The sequence below is a fragment of the Nyctibius grandis genome, chromosome 11, assembly GCF_013368605.1.
Source record: "Nyctibius grandis isolate bNycGra1 chromosome 11, bNycGra1.pri, whole genome shotgun sequence".
NCBI classification, from domain to species: Eukaryota; Metazoa; Chordata; class Aves; order Nyctibiiformes; family Nyctibiidae; genus Nyctibius; species Nyctibius grandis.
Window position 1 is genome coordinate 17,298,284 of NC_090668.1, and position 23,473 is coordinate 17,321,756.

The 23,473-nt window shown below is 36.0% G+C and overlaps 1 protein-coding gene across 1 annotated transcript in view; it reads left to right on the plus strand.

Moving 5' to 3' along the window:
* Window positions 1-23,473, plus strand: part of EFL1 (elongation factor like GTPase 1) — an 82,716-nt gene that overhangs the window by 52,487 nt on the left and 6,756 nt on the right. The window contains exons 16-19 of the mRNA XM_068410135.1: window positions 882-1,013; window positions 3,536-3,683; window positions 10,169-11,172; window positions 14,506-14,690. Coding sequence (XP_068266236.1) covers window positions 882-1,013; window positions 3,536-3,683; window positions 10,169-11,172; window positions 14,506-14,690 — 1,469 coding nt within the window. The remainder of the gene's footprint in view (window positions 1-881; window positions 1,014-3,535; window positions 3,684-10,168; window positions 11,173-14,505; window positions 14,691-23,473) is intronic.

The following is a 23,473-nucleotide window of genomic DNA, read 5'->3' on the forward strand; positions in this document are numbered from 1 at the left end:
CTGGTAGTGTTTTTATAGCTCTAATTTATGAATGATGTCCTGTTGTTCAGGAATTTGAGAGCTAGCCTTAAATGTGCTAGCCAGCCAGCCAAGACTAAATATGCATTTACAGCAACCATTTTGCAGATTTATAGCTACTATTTTTTTCTATATTTTTTCTTATCACTACAGTTTAAGCTCAGTTTTCTTCAACTTGCCAGCATTATAAAATATATTAGGATTAGAATTAATAGCTTGCTATATGATAAATTAAATTTTACAAGATTCAGGTTGCACAAAAGGGGAATCACAAATGGGCATGGGGGGGGTGGGAAGAAAAAAAAAGTATTCTTCACAATAAGAGTAATTAAGCACTGGAGGAGGATGCCAACAGAGGCTATGGAGTCTCTATCATTAAAGGTTTTTAAAACTTGACTGGACAAGGCCCTGAGCAACTTGATCTAACTTTGAAGTTAGCCCTGCTTTGAGCTGGAGGTTGGACTAGATGACCTTTTGAGAGCTCTTACAATCTAAATTTTTCTAAATTTAAACCACCAAAAATAAGTCTGAGCTGTACAAAGGATTGGATATATTAGAAGGGAAAAAAGTCCTCATGTCCTTTCTGTTCTTCAGTTATAAACATGCCTTTTTAAAATACAGAGGGAATGCAATGGGAACTGTGAGACTGAATATCAAATGTCACACCAGAGACTTGAGTACCCAGATTATGCACAAATATTTTAACAGATATTTTATATGAACAGTGAGGATTTTTTGAATCTGATTCTTGTAATCAGAATAATTTCATCGTTTTTTGCTTGATGAACATGTCTTTAGTCTCATTTAATATGACAGTGGGTGATTTTTTTGTTGCTTTGTTGTTTTTTTCTAATTTCTATTAGGGATAGGAGGCCTGGAAGATTTTGTGCTAAAGTCTGCAACACTGACAACATCACCAGCTTGTCCACCATTTACACCTCTCAGCTTCGAAGCTACACCAATTGTGCGAGTAGCTGTTGAACCAAAACATCCAAGTAAGTTTAAAGGAAAATGGGGACGGCGAGGCAAATTTAATGTGGTAGCAATGCAGCTTCCTGCCCGTAGTGATTTGACTAGTTTATGATCTATCCACTGAATCAGAGACTGACCCCGTATAAAATGAATATATATGTTGCCTAGAGGGCTATACTTTATTGTGAATTCTTCTAGCTGGCTAGGTCATGTCTTGGTGAGGAGATACAGAAGACCTTGTTGTGCCCTTTATGGTCAGATTTAGCTGTTCCACAAGTAAGACACTATGTGATGCTAAAGGTTCAGTATTCCTTTACTTTGAAGGTAAGTGTATCTTTGGGATTTTCACTTCTGCTGACATTCTTTTATGCTACATCATTAAGCTCATGGTACAGATTTGCAGTACTGCTTCTAATTGATTATTTCCCCCCGCCCTGCCCACCCCAGACAGAGTAGTATATCTCTGGCTATATTTGAATTTCAGCCCAATTTCCATTTGTTATTGTAGTGTTAGAAGAAAGAAAATAACTGGCTTTCTGTTCAGTTGCAAAATACTCTTAACACTAAGATTTACGTGTTCTTTAGAAAGTGATTGGACAGCTTAGCAGCTATTTGTCCCATGTGTCTGAATAACAGATAATCATATATTGTACATCCTGTATTTGTTAAAGCAGTTTTGAAACTATTGGAAATTACTAGTTCTACTGAGTGTAGTATTAAGTTGAAAATGTTGAAGGAATGTAATTCTAGAACTAATTGACTGATTTCTGGGTAATTTTCTTTCATTAAGGAAACGAAGCTATATCATTCTTACACCATTGCTTAATTTCTCTTCCCTGGTAACTTCTGAATCTATGGTTTGAACTAAATCTGCTAGAGGGGCAGAAGCCTCAAAGGTAGCTACACTTGCAAAAGTTTCCTGAAAATCAGCTGTTGCTTGCAGTAACAGGAAGACAAGCAAAATTTGGCCATTGCAGGCTTAGTTTGAAAGCAATCCTTTGTCCAGTGAGCTGCATATAGCCTTGAGGTGGCCCTAGCACATCGTCTCATGCGAGTGCCCTGAATTTCCACAGCAAACCTACCTCAAAACTGCATTTGCTTATTTGGAAAAAATGACTCAAATACTAATTACTTCCCTATGTATATTTTACAAAATTACTGCATGTCTTCACATTCATGTAGAAATCTTCATGTATGGTTACCTTAAGCTCTAAAAGAAAAAAAAATATTCATACCTCTCAGTGGGCTTAAATGCAGAAGACAAGGTTGAAAGTCTTTGTTCAACTGTGTTGGCCATGTGAACTAACACTGTGTTTTTTCCACTTTTTGTTTATTTTTATGTCTGTTTTTCAAGGATACTTTTCTATTATACCCGTACAAGCTTAGCATTAAATACACAATGTCATATTTCTTCTAATAGTCTCAAAGTGAATGACAAGTTTAATGTCACTCTTCCTTCTGAATATGCATGTGCATTCCTAGAAAGCCTGTGGGTATTCTTTACCCCATATGTAAAATAAGAAAAAGGATTTATAATTAATTTTTTAAATTGTATTAATTATGAAAGGCTGCTGACATGAGGTGTTTATGCATAGCTTTGATGTGATCTAGCCATATTTGACCCAGCTGTGGTTGTTCATTCACCATTAACTTTAAGACAATGTTTTTAAACACCTTCATTTTAGGGACAGCTGTGTTTTGTTTCACTGAAAAGCTCTCACATTCCTGAATTTTCCCCTTTTCAGGTTGCAATATCGTTAAAGCTTTTCAGTGGCTTCCAGCTAGCTTAAATCCTTCCTGTGCTTCATTTGCTCTTATGCCTTCTAAGTAACCCATATGGAATAATTTTCGCTTTTATTTTCATAAAGTTAACATGTTACTATTTATGTATTTGGAGCATTTTAAGCATTAGTGATTTACAGGTTGCTACACTTAGCCATGAAAGATTGCAAAGAAATACAATTATTTACTGAAAGATGACTTTAAACAGTTGTAAGAAATAAGAGAGGTTATATCTCTTGATAATTTGTGAAAATGAGGAGTGAAATCCTGAAATTTTTAATGACTTCATATTGATAACATTCAATTTTTTATTGGTTGCGAGCTGTTTATGAGCTGTATCTGTAGTTAATTGTATATAGGAAGCAAGATAACATAGTCATAGTCAATAGCTAGCTTGGAACACTAAACCTATTGTAAAACTATGTAAAACAAAAATGTGCAATCTGTTCAAATGTTTACCATGGTTATGATTGTATAATGTGAATTTTATCATCAGTGCATAAATTCTTGGTGACAAATTATGAGTATAGCTTATGTCTTCAGTTGCTGCTCTTAAACCATACCGCTCTTCATGACTCATAAGCAGAAATTTGCCCACAGAAAGACCTCAGAACTTGGCTGAAAGTTTTTGAGTATTCCTAAAATACGGGTTTGTGCTTAGTCTTCCATAAAAATGAGTGTTACTGTTTCTCACTTCAAGTGTATCCTACTTCAAGTATTCCTTCTTCAGTATTACTTCGTTAATAATACCTTATTTTGCCAGGTGATATGCCTCAGCTGGTCAGAGGAATGAAGCTTTTAAACCAAGCTGATCCATGTGTCCAAGTTTTAATCCAGGAGACAGGAGAGCATGTGCTAGTGACAGCAGGAGAAGTTCATCTTCAGCGTTGCTTGGATGACCTGAAAGAAAGGTTAGAGGGGCAAGGAGGAAGAAATATTTTTAGTTCAGTAGGTGTCTGTTGTATTTCTTTGTCAGATGCATATCTTTGATTTATATTCTGGTAAAATAGAAGCTTCCTCCACCAACAGTTTTTACCGTTGGATCATAAATGTACCTTTATGTAAGCTATAAAATTACCTGCAGTTGGGCAGAAGCCACTAGCTCATCACTTTTATACATCTTATACACCTTTTGGGGCACTTTCTAGAAATGATAAATTGCAATAGGTTCAGGAGTTCAATTAAGAAGGTAATGTACCATTTGTACAAAATAAAAACTGTGAGGGGAATAATGTCTGATAAATGAACTCTCAAAAATTAGAAAGCAACAAGACCAGAATTGTATGTGCACATTCTATCCTGTTCCTTTGTTCTTCATATGGATTTTTTTTTAATGTTAATCTGTTCTCTTACTCATGAGCAGTATTTTCTGCAAGCATAAATGCATATATTTAGTATCTTCTACTGTTTCTTCAAATGATAGAAGAACAGTTGTCTGAAACAATCCTTTCCTATAACATCATTTACAAAAAAATTTCTGATACTTCTATCCACATGCATTTACTATCATTTTCTTTCTAAACCAAAAAGCAAACCTGATGATGGATGGCTGAATGTCTGTCTTACTGTGCCCCTATTAATTCCAATTAATATCAGACAACAATCACTTCTTACAGAAGTTAGACTGGATCACGTGTAAAATTGGATGTACGTTTTAATAGTTATCCTCATTACAACTTAGTGCAACACATTTTTACGAGTTTTAAAACCAGTATTATTTATTGATGCACACCACTTGAATGTAATATGTTAAATAGAACAAAACTGGTTGTGCCTGTCTTCAGCTGCAGTTTGCATCGCAAGATGTATAAATGCCTTTATTATAGGCATTGGTCAAAATCTGGAAAAAAAAAAATAACAGCTATGTGATGAGGAACTAGGATTATAGTGAGCAGCTAACACAATCCCTATATTTACATTCATAACCTTTTATTTTGTAAACATAATTGTTTTTTTTCCTGAGTTGTCATCTAATTTGGCTTTTGTTAAGACAACTATAAACTGTCAAGAGTGACCATTTTGTGTCCATTACTTGTATTCCTCAAGAAAATGTCAGTGTTCCAACCTACCAAAGCACATAAACTTTGTGCTTGTAGCATTGTAAGCAGAAACAAGAAACACCTGAGGGCACAGACTAGCAGGGCTCCCACCATTGACCCGCTTGGACTTGACATATGGTTCATGATGCCTGTTTTCTCACTTGGGTGCCAGCTCCCAAAAGGAGTTGGGAGCAAGTGTGTTTACTAGCTCATGCTCCTTCTAGCCATCTCTGAGGACTTAGCATACCTTACCTGCCATCCCTCACATACTCGCTCATGGGACAAGAATTGTCCCTTCCTTTTCTCCCCAGTTTGTGGAAGGAAAAGTGAAAAATGGGATCCCTGTCTTGCACCATCCCTTGTGGATTCCATGTGAGTTCTGACGGTGGTAAACTTAGTTCAGTTAACTATTAAAAGTGTGAAGAGGAAAAGTTGTGGTCTGAAATGTTAATTATATTAGCTATGTGTGTGTTTCTGTACAGATGTTTAGCTTGTTCTAAGTACATAGAGTATGGAATAGCAAATTGTGAGCTAGGGATCAAGACAGTATGTAACACTCTTAAAATGTGACCCACACGTTTTTCCCCAAAAATATTGCGGAAGTTTATTCAAAATGCTTAAGTCACACTTGAAGAAGTGGGGCAGGATTCTGATCTTAGCACCCATCATAATTGTATTAACTGTATTTTGAAGAGTTGATATTTTTGGAGTAATTACAGAAACTGAGGAGGTTCTGCTGAGTTGAGACTGCACTGAATTGTCTGTGTCAAGATTTTAATCAAACTTTTCCAAAGCCACATATTTAATTTTAGCTTTCACAGTGTGTATATAGAAAATTATGTTCAAGTGATACTTACTGTCAAAGATGTGAAGAGACGTGGAAACAAATAAAAGATCAGTCATCTGTGTTTTTCTAAATGATTAAATATGGATGTTCTGCTTAATTTCCCTGAATTTATTCATATTTTTTTTCTTCCTAATTAGTTCTTTTTGAATAGAATAATAAATTAGACCTTTTAACTTTGAATATTTTATTTTCTGCATTTTACAATAGACATTTTTTAGAACTTTATGTCCAAAGAGCATTGCAAATACAAAGCATGGGGGAATTAAATTCATAATGAGAAACAGAGAGAGTGAAGATGGTGGGAGCAGTGTGGGGTTTTTTCTTTGTTTTTTTTAATATAATACAAGTGCATGGAAAAACTGCAAAAAGGGTAGATCTCCTGGTTTTGAGTCCCGTGGAAATAAAGTTTACAGTTTCATTTGCTTTTCCTCAGCAACTTTTATCACTCTGCCAAAATTTACCAGAACTTAGGAAATTTTGCCTAGTCCTTTTGTTGTCATTTAACAAACCTGCTCAGACCTCATGGGTGGTTAAGAAGGATACACAACTCTGAGTCTGTCAGATAAATTTAGTAAATCATTATTCCTTTTTTCTTTCTGTCACTCGTATCGTTTGATATGCCTAAAATATTTCAGCTGACATTAAAGCATAGCTTTATATCATGAAACTGTTATAATAGTGGTTATCAGACCAAAGGACAAAGTTACTTTTCTGAACTTAATGCTGGTTACCTGTGTAAAGCAGTGCTTCACTTCCATTTCCTGTGTCATAACCCTTGGCAGTTTTTGTTTGTGCTTAGTTACAAGACAAACTCAGACACAATCCTAGCTTGAGGTTTTTTTTCTTCAGGTTATGATTTTCTTGGAGTTTAGACTAACAGCTTCTAAAATAACCTAGTTTAGAGCAATTTTTGGTGCAATGAATTGTACCTCATATGAAGGCTTAGTGCAAAGTTTAATAAAAGGGGGTTTTCAAATACAAAGATTACCAATCACAGAGAAACAGAGATAATGTTAATCATCACTGTTCCCAGACTCGTGAAGCATTTCAAATAAGTTGCTTTAGATCTCCTAGGTCCATGTAGTCCCCAGTGCAAAAGCAGAGCCCTGTGGTTGTTTCTCAAGGCTCAAATTATATAGATTAAAACTGGTGAGTTACTTTAAGTTGTGTTTGCTTGGGTGTAAGTACCTATCATTTCAGGTGGTGGCAGTTGTGGTTGTTTTATTGCAGGCAGCTATTCAGCCACTAGCTTTCATCTGTAGGTACTACTAATTGGAACTGAGGCTTGGTGCAGAATAGTTGCTATTCTAAAACTGTTTACAGCAAAATATTTCCGCTTTAGAATGAGATAGAGCTGAATTATGAGTGTTCCTGAATGCACCGTATTAGCCTCACAGATGTCCATGCAGTCATGTAAGTAGTTAATCTTCTAAGTCACGCATACTGGAACATGATTTTTCATTAATTTTGGTTTTGAATGTGAACTACAGCAGCATGAAAAAAATCTAACTGCACCTCCTTTACAGGGATCAGTGACTTATCCTTATCCAAAAACTAACTTTCTATTTGTATCGTAAAATAGTTCTATATAAACATTAATTAGCAGGAATATCATATAAATAAAGGTAAATAACATCTGGGCCTTAGAAACAGGTCATTCCAATTATGATCTTGTTTTCTACATAGGTTTTAAAAACTGAGCCTAATTCAGCTGATAGTATCAAACATTATTTTTATGCCTTCATACCCAAACGATAAACCAAAACCCATTCTCCATTGATCTGGTGCTAGCTTGCTATACCACATGTTGTAATTGTAGCAGTGAGATAATAATCAGTAGAGTGTAATTTTTATGGATTATATAGCTAGAAAAGGCTGACACAAATCTTTGCAGACACAGGATTACCATTTTACCAGTGGTAGGAACCTTTCTTTTCCAAAGAAGGTGTTTCCTGGGAGATTTTGCTATGAGGCTGTTGTTTTTCCCCTTTAGATTAGGTGAAAAATACAGGCTATTTTCCAGATCTGATGGGAAGCTTTCAGCATTCCAGTATCTTCAGCTGAGTTAAGTCCTGAATGTATTTGAACAAGATGATGATTATGTGCACTTAATAAATATCCATTTCATGGTTCTAAAAAACCCAGGGTTTTGCCGTGGTGCCATTGGCAATTTTCAGCTCCTGTGATTACAGTAAACACATAAAATACCATACAGGGTATTTTGAAGTCATGAAGTTGTACTTGAAGATAAAACAGGTGATCCTTTATGAATAAATATAGACATGTTTATTAAATATGTGAAAGAGGTAACAAATCTGTCACTTCCTAGCTGGGTGGTAAAATAACAAATTTGCATACTCAAAGATGTGAAGCTTTTACTTTCAGAGCATTTTAATCACTAGTAATTAATTTTCTCATCTTGTGAAATACCCTTTAACATGTAGTGAAAGTTTTCCTGCAGAGTACTCACTTCAAGACAAATAATTAATAAATATGAACTAATCTGAAAAAATTGCTGTTAGTTAATAGCATTGCTGCAAACAGTATATCAGCTCCTTAATAATCATACTTTATCGCTGTTATAAATGCCAATACTGCAATATTGTTGAAACTTCTGTCATTCTGTCTTATTGTGGTCTGCTGTACTTGTTTTCTTTCTCAATATTTTTATTTCCAACACAGGTTTTCTTCACTGTGTAGGTTATTTCCCAACTTAGATTAATAGAAAAAAGAAAAGCTTTTTAGTTTGTATTTTTCAACTCTTGACCCAAAATAATTGCTTTAAAAATTGCTAGTACTTTTGCAAAGCAGACTGTAAATTAGTTGTAGTTAGGCTGAACTGCATTGGTAAGATTTTTTCCTTTCTTTTAGCGTGGAAAAAGACCAAAATCTTCACCTACTGTCTTACACCCCATTTTACTTGGTGCTTTCTGTGGTCCTTTAAAGGCAAAGATTAAATTTACCTTTTCTTAATTAGTCCAAAAATAAAATATATCCACAGCATTAAAAATTTGTTTTCTTCTGTTAGGAAGTTTTATTATCTCTGAGAATCTTCCAGTATAAACTGTTCTAACAAACTGAAAAGTGTTTAATGACCTGAAATAATAGGGATTTCTGGTGTAGAATTTATGGTTTGATTTTTGTCTGTAGTTAATGGTCAGTTTATTTTAATTATCTCCCATAGTTTCTTTTGTTTATGTTTTAGTTTTGTATAAGGCTGTACTCACAAAAGTAACTTTATAAAAAAAATACCACTTAATTTTCATTGAAGTGACTGTACAGTATAAAGCTACTTGGGATGTATGAGGGAGAGGGATTGTGTTTTGCTTTATAGCAGAGAAAAGGCTGCTAATAATGACATGTCTATGCATGAAATAATTATCTGGCATAATTCTATAATGAATGTATCCCTATCTGGTGATACTCAGGAGCAGCTATTTCACTTGAAACTTGTTCCCTTCCTCAAGCCAAGTTAAAGGCATTCCAGTGTGGGCAGTCATTGACTTCTGCCTTCAGAATAGTGCCTTGTATACTTATATTTGTTACAAGATCACAGTTATGAATGATCCTTAGGTTTGCAAGAACAGTGGCTTCCACTACATGAAGTCAACAGGGCCTTTTTTTCCCTACATTAATCCTCCTTGTGCATCTGTGCTGCAGTGCTAGTTTCGTGCACATGGGCAGCATGGTGTTGTGCACAGATTTGAATCTGCTGTGCCAGGAGTATGGAGAAACCAGGAGTATCAGCTCTCCAAGTGCTCCTAGCTGTGGGATCTGAACCCACAAGATTATAGAACCATGGCTCCACACTTCTTTAGAACAGCCTGTTCAGTTTACCTACTGCTTCATCTTTTCAGAGCATCTCACTGTAACAGCAGCTGTACTGGTTCAAATAGGGTGTCTGCCTTGCTCAGTATCGTATCTCTAGCAGCGTGGCCTAGAGCAGATGTCTGGGGAAGAGTAAAAACAGAGTAACCGTGATGCTTTCCTGGGCCTTAATCGTTTTCAGTTCAGGGACAGTTCAGGGTCTGTTGTGGTTTGGTCAGTTAATCCTGATCAGCCTTCCCCATGCCCTTCATGATTTTGCAGAGCTCTGTTGTATCCTTGAAACATCTGAAGGCTATTTGTACTTTCATACCTTTGATCATCCTTATTCTCATTTTCTTTAAGTTCTGTTGTATTTCGTGTGAGGGGAGAGAACAACAGCACGTAGTTTCCAAGATGTGGGTGAACCGGTGATTTATGCAGAGGCACAGCAATGCTTTTTCTTTTATTTTCTTCAGTTCCTTTCCAAATATTTCTGAAGACATAAGAGGCAATGCTTTTTTTTGAAGTATATAATGCTTTTAAGAGTTTGAGTTTGAAGTGCATTATCTAGTAATCTGTGTTGCAATCAGATTTATTCATGAAAATCTGTTCCACATTGAGGCCATTGCCCTACCTTCCTCCCTCCCTCCCCCCCAAGTTTAAAAGTATTTTTTTAAACTAATTTTTAAACTTTATTTTATAGGTTTGCAAAGGTACAGATTAGTGTATCAGCACCTATTATACCATTCCGAGAGACAATAACAAGACCTCCAAAAGTTGATATGGTGAACGAAGAAATAGGAAAACAGCAGAAAGTTGCTGTCATACACCAAACAAAAGAGGACCAAAATAAAATTCCTGAAGGAATTCAGGTTGATTCAGATGGGCTTGTTACAATATCTACTCCAAATAAACAAGCTACTCTCAGTGTAAGAGCAGTGCCGCTTCCTGAGGAGGTAACTCGACTTCTTGAGGAAAACAGTGACTTAATTAGAACTATGGAGCAACTCAACACATCTCTGAATGAAGATAAAAGAACCCATGAGATAAATCAGAAGACTCTTGATAAGATCAAGGAATTCAAACAAAAGTTGGAGCAAAATCTGCAGGGAAGAAAGTGGAGAAATGCTGTTGATCAGATCTGGTCATTTGGACCACGCAAGTGTGGGCCTAATATTTTGTTATATAATTTTGAGGGCTATAAAGGGTCTGTGTGGCAGTGCCTTGGGAACACTGTGAAAGAAGTAAGTAAATACAGGAACTTCGACAACAGCATCGTAAGTGGATTTCAGCTGGCTACGCTTTCAGGTCCCATGTGTGAGGAACCCCTCATGGGTGTTTGTTTTACAGTGGAAAAATGGGAAATGAATAAAGTTGGAGAGCTGCTGTCAACTACTAGTCAGGATTCAGGGGAATGTGATGCCATGGAACATGAACAAAATGAAGATACTACTCTAACAAGCAGTTGCACTCATGAAGTTTGCAGTGCAAGTGAACACCAGGACAGTGGTCAAAGTGTTCCAAAATCACCTGAGAAAATCAGCAAACACAAGGGAGAAGTTTTACTTGCAGATTGTTATGGTCCCTTCTCTGGACAACTGATTGCCACCATGAAGGAAGCTTGTCGTTATGCTTTGCAAGCAAAACCACAGAGGCTTATGGCAGCAATGTACACATGTGAAATTATGGCTACTGCAGAAGTTTTAGGTAAGACAGACAAAATAAACCTTTGTCAAGAATTTGCTTTCTGGGTTCCAAGCTGAGGTTTTATAAATTAGACTGAATCAGAGAGTATAACTTGATTAAAAGTTTTGTCAGAAGTTTTTTATAGTTCTCCAGTACATTTGTACAATGACTCTCTGATGCCTGTAGTATTTATACAATTCTGAAGGAAAACTTAGCATTCTTCTTGCTTATGTGAAACATATGCATAAATAGCAATGCTACACTTTTTTGGAAGTGCAAGATACAAAATGCTGCCTTTTTAGGAAATTTTTGTAATATAAACTTCAGTAAACATGAATACCAATATTGTGCCTCATAGTTAAGCATTAGTTCCATGAAGAGACTTGGGTCCCACGTACACACGATGTTTCCCAGTAGGTTGTACTTTGAGCATTTCATTCCTACAGTTAGTTCACTAGAAAAATCCATTTTTACACACTCCTGCTTCATGGAAGTTCTATGTAAACTCCCAAAAGCTGAAGAATGTTCTGAAGTAGTATCACAAGTTTAACTATTATTAGCTTTTGCCTGTTGTTATTCCTGCCTTTTGGGCTCTTCTTCCCTTCTCTCTTTTGTGTTCTGGAGACTGAAAGCTAGACTGTCTTTTCATTTTGCTGATGTCAGTGAAACTTACTTGGGAAGGGACTTTACCAGACTCTGTTGTAGCTTTTTTTTTTAGATTTTGATAGCAATTCTTATGTCTTTATTTTTAAAAAAATAAAATTATTAGAATTTTAGATCACAGCATTTTAGGGGGCAATTCACATCAATTCATAGTATTGTCTCTGGCTCAGTTGTGTAAGTGAAAGCATGGAGAATCCAGAACAGAAGAGCAGCTCCTCCTTCCCTGTTAGCTAAGTTTATGGTGACCCCTAAGCTCTTGCAACAGTGATCCTGTTGTCCTTCCACAGTATTTCTTTCCAGTATGAAGTTTCATTTTTTTTAGTGTGCAAGGAATACCAAAATTGTTCAGCATTTTCCCTTGACGTACTGAAGTGTCCTTCAGTAAAGTGGTGAACAGGTCTTCAATATTTTAAGGAGCTGGACTTAGTGCATCTTTAAAGTGAGCCTATTACGCACAGACTTATTCTGTATGTTGCAGCACCTTGAAGCTGTTTTTGAAGTAGTATCATATTTTCAAAATATGGAAAAAAACCTGTTTTAACTATTTTGAATAGGAAGATCTTATAGTATTTCTTGGTGATTGATGCTGCTAAATCCATTCAACTAATTAGTGTAGAGGTAGAACTAGTATTTCTTCAGTATACTGCAGTCTGCCCGTAGTGGTAGAACTGAAGATCTTATAGAACTTCTTTGTGAAAGCCTTAAGTGAGACAATACTCCAGACTGCTTGGGAGAAATACATGTAGCTAGAAACCATTTAGTAAGCTATAAATTGTCTTCTGGCTTTTATGTTTTCAAAGAATAATCTTCCATGAATTATGGCCATAAAATATGTGCATCTAAAGTGCTTTGTGATGTTACCTTACTTATCTCATTAATATGTGTGCAAAGTTTTCTAAGTCCTACTTAAAACAATTAGTAAAACAAATCATTAATAGCCTATAAAGTGGTTTTGAACTTACTTGCTTTAACAAATGGCTTTAATATGTACTGTGTGGTACATATACTGTATATGTACAGTGACCATGATGTGATGCTCTTTTGCAATGTGTATGTTTAAGCTTGCATTTTAAAGCAGTTACTGAATTGTGAGCTGTGCTGAGATATGACCATTTCATATCTGAGAATTTTCTGGACCCACTGAAATTTCCATAGACTTGAAATTGCTTAGTTATGTTAACAAAGCCTGTACATGCATGGCAAACTCAGTGACTTATCTTCAGAATGCCTTAATCTTTTTGTGATTTTTAAGTATAGACTCTTAAGTACTTCCTCAATTTCCTCATGAGCAATAAGGCGACTATTGTGCATAATAAAGGTGAAGTTCAGTCAGCAGAACAGTGAGGAGGTCCTGGTAAGGGCACGAGCAGATAAAATTATCAGTGATGGTAGAAAGAACACTTCAACCCACATTTTACTAGAGAACTATAAATTCTGAAATGATTGGTGCTGAACTGATGCTTCATTACTTGCATCTGAGAGGAAGATTTAACTGTACTAGTTGTGTGCTTGTGCTGAATTCCCTGAACAAGGACCAGATTCTGTATTTAAAAAATAAAGGCAAATAAACCCACTCCAACATTTCCTCTGGTGTCTCACAAAAGGCTTACAGTATATATGCAAATCAATGTATGTGGCTATAGTCTTTAATGATATCTTTCTGTCAAGTCAGAATAGGTGGCATGTATTATGAAGTAATTTCTAATTATTTCCTGTAAGAGTCAGTTTTGCCCAGACGTTTAAAACGTAACAGTATGCATTCATATTTTTTCAGTGTGGTATAATATAATATATTTGAACCTCTTAGAAATTGATATAAACTTGTTCTTCACTACAGGGTACTTTCAAAGTTTATTTGTACATCTAATACTTACTAACCACATTTGTAAATGAAAGCATTCCTAAAACATTTTTATGTGCTTTTATTATCTTGATCGACACAATGTATTTGCTAGTTTTTGTCTGTAGAATACTTAGCTCATAAATTTGCAAAAATATTTTAAAAAATTAACTTAGTGCCTACTGTAAAGTCGAACATGGGCATTTTCACAGCTACTTTCATGATATATTCACTGTATTTCAATGGATTGAATATTAATTTGGGGAAGAAAAATAAAAATTATCCATGACTAACTTAATCCTGAATTAATTAAAAAACTAATTGAACATGTTAAATATAACAAATATGTAGTATTTCAAATAAGTTTTCTGTGATTAGAATAGCCCTGTAGTATCTGGGACAAGTACCATATGGGGATATGGTGATCCAGACAAACTTCTAAAGGTAGCTAAGATATGATTCCTGAAACACAGTAATATTTCTTAGTGATGTTTCTCAAATATTTGGTTGTAGGAAATAAAGGAAGTTAGGCACATAATCTGGCAAACTGCCTGTTAAAAAATAGCCATATGATTGTATAAAATGCACCTAGTGTAAGCGTTATCTAGATCCATGCAGTAGTAATAATTTATTAAAAGTTACTCGTATAGTTCTGCAATTTGTACTGGCAGAATACATTGTTTGAATTTAATGGGTCCATTTAATTGATCCACTTACAGGCAAGAATTTTAGCCAAAGAAATTACGTATTTTACTTAATGCTGAAGTTTCCTAAGTAAATATTTATGTATTTCTCTTCATGATGCAGAATATAAATATATTGATAAGCTCATCAAAATTGTGTCTTTGCAGGTCGTGTGTATGCTGTCTTGTCCAAAAGAGAAGGCAGAGTGTTACAAGAGGAGATGAAAGAGGGGACGGATGTGTTTATTATTAAGGCAGTCCTGCCAGTAGCAGAAAGCTTTGGTTTTGCTGATGAAATCAGGAAGAGAACTAGTGGCCTGGCCAGTCCGCAGCTGGTGTTCAGCCACTGGGAGGTAAAAATATCTATTCACTCCATCTGTTTTGGTGATCTATTTCCTGTAGATGTGGCAGACTGGAATGACAAGCAGAAAAGGTTAAGTTTTGGTCAAGACATTAATTCCTTTTTGAAATGAAGAGAGGAAAAAAGTAGCCTTATATTAGTCTTATTTGATTTTATAGGTGTGCTGTTCAGAAATTTATTTATATTTTGTTTCGATAGGATGCTTTTTTTATTTCAATAGAAGGTAAGTCCTTCACAAATGAAACTGATTCTTCATAAATGTGTTTTCCTGAATTTTATGTGCCTTTTTTAAGGAGTTCTCTGGTAAATGTGTTTGGGGAGTGGAAAAAAAAAAAAACCACAACCCCAACCTACCACTAATAGAAAATGTAACAACAAATCTAATGCATATGAAAGTTAACCTTTTAGGGGTTAGCAGACACCTAGGTATTTTTTTTGTCCTTATATATTCCAAGTCAACATATATTTTTATACTTAAAGGCAAAGGGAATAGATTTCATTCTTTCAAAATTAAGTTCAGTGATGGTAAGTGGAGGTGTCCTCAAAATCATTCCCTTTGGTCATCTTTGTTACTTAATGAAGAGGTGAAACTGAAAGTGTAAAGGAAATGTGCATGTGGGAAAGCTGATAAGGAGTGTCACCAGCTGAGAGTGCACTTATTTTGTTCTGATGATGTGGATGGATAGTAGATCTTGAAGGAGAAATATAAAAAGCTGTAAATCAGAGTTCCTCATTCAAGACAAACAAACCTGCCTTGTAGGGCTCCTTGGAAGACTCCGCTGAAAGAGATAAAAATGCGATCCAGGGCAGGAGGCAGTGGGTATAAGCTTTTCACATGAAATTTTAAAACTAACTGAAGTCTAAGTTTTTCTGGTTTTCTTCCTGGGTTGTGGTGTTTTGGTTTTTTTTTTTTCAAGTCAGGTGTTCCTTTATTTAGTGTTAGGACCATAGAAACTTTTGTAAATGGATTAGAAAGTCTTTTTTTTGTTCTTTTGTTTCATCTTCTGATTTATTTTGTGACCTCAAATGTCAAGTCTCTGAATACAAACAACTACAGATTTTTGAGGTCAGTAATACTCCGCGCAGCTGCCAGCTATGGTCTGTTTACCACTGTTTCTCTCCGAGGTATGTGCTGGTTTTTCACATGGTGTGGATTCTTCCTCATTTCCTGTAGCTAGATAGTCCTAGTAGGCAGTAGCTGTTACATACTTAACTAGCAGTATTTCTTTGTTAGTAATTGTTCTAACCGCCTCAGGGATTTTATGTGGATGCTAATGGAAAAGGAGGATCTCTGCAAACCATCCAAGTCATGTGCTATCAAAAGAGTTGGGAATCCTTGAAACAGTACACTTGGAAAAGTATGTTATGTCTTCCTTGGCAATGGAACCTTACTGGTGTTAGAAGATACAGTGGACCAGGGAGTTCTCTCTCCTCCCTCAATATTAATACTTATTCAGTTAATCTTCTTGTAACTAAGCCTGACTTTACAGGGAACCATGGAAGGGAAAAACAGAGCTACACTGAATGAAAAAGGAAAAAAAAAATGCAACCCCCCATAGATGATGTATGCACAAAAAAATAGATAAAGCAACGGCGTTTTGAGTATAGGGATCTACGTGTATGCCAGTGACAGATTAGGTGTCTCAAACCAGTGAGTGCTGGCAGTGTTGCATACAGTAGTTTTGTCAGTTTGGGATGTTCTCATCTGAAGTGCAGCTGGTGAGGTTTTGTGGCTTAACTGGTCTTTTGTCTGAACGGCCTCTGATATCAGTGCCCTAAAGGAATATCAGTCAGAAGGACGTTAATTCCAGCTAACCATTCTTTTGTGCCAGTTGCTTTAGGATTTGTAGCTACTGTGCTCCCATACTAAGCAAAAACATAAACCCTTTGCCTTTCTGACCTTCCCTTCTATCCCCAAACCTTGGCCTATCTGTTCACTCTGTCAGATGTTATGAATTTCACATAAGAAAATGATCACACATAATTATAGATACGCATAGGAGAGGGAGATTTGAACAACTGGCAACATTTTCTAAGACTGACCCTCAGGAGAGATTATAATTACAGCTAGTATGTTAAAATGTAGCGATAATAGGAAAAATGATTGTGTAAGCCAGTCACCCTTCCACCTGGCAAATCTGTTGGTGGGGAGAGTTGTTTTTTTTGTCACATTGAAAGTCATGCTCACATATTTTTGTGACAAAATAAGCCTTTTACTAAGCTATTAGCAATGTTGGCTCTGTGCAGCGGTGGTAGAGGGAGTGCATTCTGCTCTTGCATCATCAGCAGAATTGCTAAATAAATACAATTTTCAGAATCTCTAGTGGTGGTATGACAGAATCCAGAAAAAATAGTTTTGTGTCTCAGATCACATGAGAAATTTGTGGAGCTTTTCTGTTTCTTTTTTTTCTTTGTATTCTGCTAAAAATAAAACAAAAGAAAAACCCCAAATAAATAAAAAACCCTATCAGGTTTCATCAGGTATTAAGCTTGACTTTGACAGTGCTACGTTACTGATGAATTGTGATGGTATATATACGTACATGATAAACATGAGCATTTTATTTGAATCCAAATTATCTAGTGTATCATTGTTAATGTAATTTTATCATTGTCTATGTAATTTTATCCTATTTTTTCCTTATTGCTAAAGAAAGGGAGTGTGGTAGCTACTTGCTTTTGTTTTGTGTTTCCTAAGTTACCGAGTGTATGGTTGCTGCTTTAATTGCAGCCTATCCAAACCCTTCCATGACATCCTGAATTAATTCCGTTAGTGGTGTTTTCTCAGTGTGCTTGGCTTATTAGCTGGGTACCTGGGATGTGTATTTGTCTATACAGATTCCTTCTAACGTGTTGTTATCCCTGTTTTACAGAGAGTAAAATAGATACTTCTTGGTATTTTTAAATTTCTAAACAATCTCATAGAACTCACATGCATAAAGTATGTTTAAAGAAATGAGGTTTGAATTAATTTTGTTATTATTCTTATATTTCATTAATGTGATGTGTAGACTATAAATACAGGAAGGTCAATGATAGAGCCACGTTTAAATGGAGCTGTTTTGGTCTCTGTGGAAATGAAATTACCATTTTTTTCTCCAGTTAATGAGTGTGTTTTGTATAGTTCATATTACTTCAGCCCCAGGAAATGGAGCAATACACGTATTGAGGACTATCTTGTCAGATACTCCTTTTTTATTAATTTCTTCTGTCATGCTTATACAATTTATTCCTGCCTGTAGAAGATGACACCAAATAACCATTAGTGGGAGCTTTCAGTTTGGTCCCAGTTTAAACAAATGAATTTTAAAAGGTAGTCAAGTATTTTCCTTTATGGTATCCCTAGGCAAATGTTAAGTGTATTGGGTTTACTTGCCCCTATTTTCTTAGATTTCAGTATAAACTTTCTTCTGAATTCTTAGTTTAAAATATATAACTTCTGGATAATTATGAACTCCTTGTATTTTTTTTTTTATCCTTGAATTAATAATACACCTTCAATTAGTGTATGCTTTTGCCTGAGCCTGTTTCCTTTGTTCTCTCTTGATTCTTTGCAGTTATATCTTGCACTCAGTCATGTTGTTTTATCTTAATCATAAGGTTCTTTGAACAAGAAGGTATTTGTGATTGCACAATGCTTAGAATAATGGAGGTCTAATCCCATTTGGGAAATCTGTGTTATAGTAAGAGAATAATGCATGTGGCTCTATTCAGATGCTGACTGAATTCTGAGCAAGTACAGAAATTGTCAAACAGATCTACTTGTAAAGCTGTGAAATGTATAGTATTTCTGTTAACTCACAGCTTTTAAATTGCGTTATGATTGGCTATTAGACTTATTCTCGGGGCGGGGGGCATGGGCAAACTGTAAACACGTGTTTAATCTGAATTCTTTTTCAGTATCCCTTCTAAGTAGAATAGCGTAGAAAGTGCATTGGGGTTCTGGAGAAAGGTAAGAGAAGGACTGCATGTAATAAGTGATAAGACTATGAGACATTCTGAATCTGAAAGTTTTATATTCTGAATTTTAATTCATTCCTTATGAATTGTAAGTCATTTTACAACTCAGAAGATGAGGGCTTGATATAGAAGTTGCTGGATGAGATTGTTAGGCCTGCATTAGACAGGAAGCAGACTAAGGTAATGAGAGAGACTCTTAACAATCTGTGAATCTATACTAGATTTGAACTATAGCTTTACATACGTCATTGTGACAGTGACAATTTAGGCATGTAAATGAATTCTAGGAGTAACCTGGAACCTTTCAAATATGAAAAGCTCATTGTATTGGCCCAGACATCTGAAGCTAATTAAAATAGTAAATAAAAGTGGTAGTGGTGTGGCTTTAATTTTCTCTCTCAATACATGTTTCTTAAGTAATAGGAAAAAATGCAACAGTAGAGCCACATGTCTCCTTTTTTCTTTCCAGTTCCCCAATTCCTGTTTGTAGCTACTGACTGAAGTCAAGGCTAAAGCTCAGCTGTCAAGTTTGAGACACAAACAAGGATGATGCTCTTGAGCCAAAATAAACTTGCATGAGTTTATTTTATAACTGTGTAAATGTTCATTATGACAATATTTATTGGAAGAGGGGTTCTCATATCTGACTTCAGTCATTTTAAGACTTTGGCCATCCCCTGTATGTATTGTGGATGGGATCTCTGAATTATGAAATACTTTTGGATGCTCGTTTTGCTTTGTAGGGAATCTACACTCCTAATACATATCTGTAGGTTAAACGTCTAAAGTTTGACTATAAGTTATTCCGTATTCCCTTAAACCTCCTGTCTCTGAAAGAAAATGAGAAGTTATGAATCTGATACTGTTTTGGATTTTTTAAGCTTTTGCAAGATGGCTATGGATACAAAACAAGTGAACTTTTCCGTTGGGTTTATAACTTCCATCTCTCTTGCTCACTTTTTTTTTTAAAGTTGTATTTTTGCAAAACCTTGTAATTTATAATGAAGAGCTGTTGAGAGAAAACACTTTTAAGGAATACAGAGAGAAATAAAACTGGGAGTTTTTTTCAAGTTAGTTATGAAGAGAGCAATCTGTTTCCATGCTTTCTTTTAAATGCCTGTATAAAAGTATATACAATAATCTTGAGAAGACTATTGTGTTTGTTTGATACATAAGTTGATCTATAGTGATGCAAAGTGGCAGCATTCTGTGAAGCCAAGATTTGACTACAGGGTAGTGAAACAATTGGTAAAAAGGGAGGCTGAAAATTAGTTGTTGGGTTGTTTTTCCTTTCAGGATGTGGTATAGAGATTAGCTATTTATAAAATAGGCAAGCTGGTACACAAAGTATTTGGTACAATGTGAAAGTTTGTGTTTTAACTAAATAACTGTGACTTGTTTTTATTTTAAGAACATTTATGTGTAGGTGCTTCTGTAAAATTCTTTAGCATATTGTAGATATTTCTCCTCCCACCCTCTGCCACTTAATCCTCATCCCCAGCATGATGTTTTGTGGAAGTGTTTCAGGTGCTCAGCACTTCCCACAGTCACTCAGTACTCCTAAGCAGGAAAGGAGGTGATATCTGCTTTCCACTATGATGGAATGGGTGCAGCAAAATGGAGAAGCTGAATCTGCAGAGGGAATAGTCTCTTCCTTTCTGAATAGGAAGCATTTGGGACCTGTAAAGGCTTACACAGGAATAAGATACCTGTTACAAAAAGTTTTTCACTGAATAAAAACAGTAAGACCCCACAGTTGGTTGAACAACAACCAAGAAAAGAGACAAACTTGTAGAATCTTTCCTTGAGATTTTAAATTCTGCTTTCTTTCAAGGACAGGCTGAGATCCTGGCTCCTGTGAAAGCAGAATGGCAAAACTAGTAATACGTTTTTACCTATTCTTCAATTGTATATTGCTGAGAAAAAGTATTTCCAGACTGTAGTACAGAAATCACTTCAAAAATGGAATTCAGACTGTTCTACGTTACAGGTTGTGGCAGCTCGTAGTCATATGCTAGCATCACTATGTTTTACCTGGGGTTGATGGAAAGTGACTGTTTATTGGGGATTGCTTTTGAAGTTGCCAAATGTCATCTTGGAACACCACTCTAGGATTTATCTTTTCTTTCACGTGGAAGTAAGGAATGACTTGGAAAACTACCTGTCTGTACAGGTACTAGTATGGTATGTGCGTTAAGCAGTAGTGCGCTGCCACACTGCCAGCACTGCTTTCCTGACTCTGTACCTGCTTGGGTTAAATACAGGAATTAGCCATTGGGTACCTCTGCATTACCCTGTGTGGGATACTCAAGGAAGGGTTTACTTACTGACAGAATGGGTCTTTCTGGATCTGAAGAGGAGTGTAATCAAGAAATCAGCCTCCATCCACTTTTGAGATTGTCGTCTCCTCCCTGCCCCTGCTCCACATCCCAAAAATGTACAAGGCACTGTTTAGAGCCCACCCCAGTCCACCTGACCTCAGTCTTACTGGGTACCCTGCCTGGTGTTCTCTGTTCCGGAAGCGCCCTGCCAGTATCCAAATGGCCTTGCACCGTTTTTGGATTTGGTCAGTGCAGAAGCACTTTCACAGCATTACCCAGCATATTACCGACAACCCAGCAGATAACAGTTTTTCAAGGTCACATTTCACGTAAACCTCTGCAAAGTTGTCGTTTTACCTGAAAGGTAGAGGTAATTTCCGTTTGACAAGGCTGCTTCAGACATTTAAGACATGCATGTCAGCTGAACCCTTTTAGTTGCATAGTCTATGTCATCAGTAAGTGACAGACACCATTTGAAGTGTGAATGTTCTTGAAGTATCTATCTAGCATCAATTTTTGTAAGGTAGAAAGGATTCTGATACACTGAAGCCTGTATGATCTTTAAAATTCTGCATAATAGTTCTTTTGAAGTTTGGGTTTTTTGGTTTTTGTTTTGGTTTTTTGGTTTTTTTTTTTTTTGAAAAACAGCTTCTGGCATGTTTTTCCTGGCATCCTAGGGGCTGCTTGTGGTAGTGCCCAATCACACTGAATTTAGTGGTTCTTGGAATTTCTTATTAAGCAGTTCACAAAGGCCATAATGTTGCTTGCTGCTCTTAAAATCTTCAGTGAATAGTGTAAGACTGCTCTTTCTATTCATGGTCCAACTAAAGCATTTTCCACACTGATGATATTTGGCTCAAAAGAAATTTTCTGTCCTCATCAGGCAGTAAGGACCAGTAGGGGAAATGCTACTAGGAACATGGCTGTGTTCCCAGATCTGCCTGACCTTTTGGATGAACTAGGCAGATCCCTTCTGTTTGCTTTTGATGCTTCTCTCAACCTTGTTTTGCATAATTAGGCTGCCTTAGGCAGAGACTGTTTCATACCATCGTTTTGTGAAATACACTAGACAATGGGACCCAGATCACTATTGGAGCCATCTGGGTGCCACTGAAATGCAAATAATAAATCATCCTCAAATGAAGGCTTAAAATTCCAAGTCCTCTTGAATTGGAAGTGGTCTGCTCTAACTCAAATCTTATTGAAAAGTTTGATTAGCTTACGTAATCATTTGCAGAATTTAGTACACACTGTATTGTCTTTCAGTATTAACATAGTACGCTCATAGTATTTGCATTTTTATGGATTAATTATTACAGGTATTCAGATTATGTCTCTGATAAAGATACAGGCATTCATTGTCTGAATAATTGATGTGTAGGTGGTTAGGCTAAAAGAAAATGACAGCTGTTTTGCCTATGCTGCTCTGCATGCTGTTACCAAACAAGTCTTATGAGACTTCATTGTTTGGGTGTTTTGGTTTGAATAGTTGTGATATTTAATGAAACATCTTGCTTTAGAATGATTTCTTTTTCTCAAGAATACCCTTGCACGTACAGTATTTGAAGTAATCTATTCACTTCTTTTGAAATACTTAATCCCAGCTGACTTTGTCATAAACACCGTTTTATTTATACCTAGAGTGGGCTCATAGTTCTGCAGTGAGCTATGGAACACACTCTTCAGCATGTACTTGATCGTTTTGTTTTTTTTTTTTCTTTTAAGTACAATGGAATTGTAGTGATTTGCTTACAGTCATATATAAACAATTATATCACCCAAGACTTTTATAAAGTAGAGCAACGAAGATACTGTTAAACAATACTATTAAGGAACATTTCCATCACTTAAGAATTGCATTTGCGATAACAGATTTAAGAATTGCATCAACTGCTGTGCACTAATTCATTTTACTGTATTGCATTTTATATGGCTGCATTTAGAGAAAATACTCATTCTCTAACAGAGTAAATGCTAGTCCAGTATTCCACTACACAAATCTTGATTTGTAATTCCCTTTTTAAAAGAAATTGTTTTCAGAAGAGCCTTGTGGAAGTAGTATAGAAATATTTGGTTGTGTTAACTAGGAAGCGGTAGCTGCCTTGGTTGGTGCTTTGTCGTGCACACTTTGGAGAAGTAATCATGTGTTCGTTCTGGGCTGTTTGCAGTTAAGGCTGCTGTTGTCTCCATCAGATTATTCTGCTGTTGAATAATAAATAAGCATAGGCAAGTTTATGTTGCTATAAAGAAAAATTCCCAAGTCCTAGCAGAAGTTCCTGAAGAAAAGGTACGCTCTTATTTTCTAGTTGTCAGATCACACATAGTATGGTGGCATTTTAAAACATATTTTACCATAATGCTAACAATTCCATCAGGTCATTGGTTTTACAGTGTCTTTCTCATAATGTTTGTTCCTTTTGGCATCTTTTATCTTCTTGGAGTATAAACAGCTGAGTCAGTAGATCTGGCTTTCTCTTTCTCATTACTTACCAGG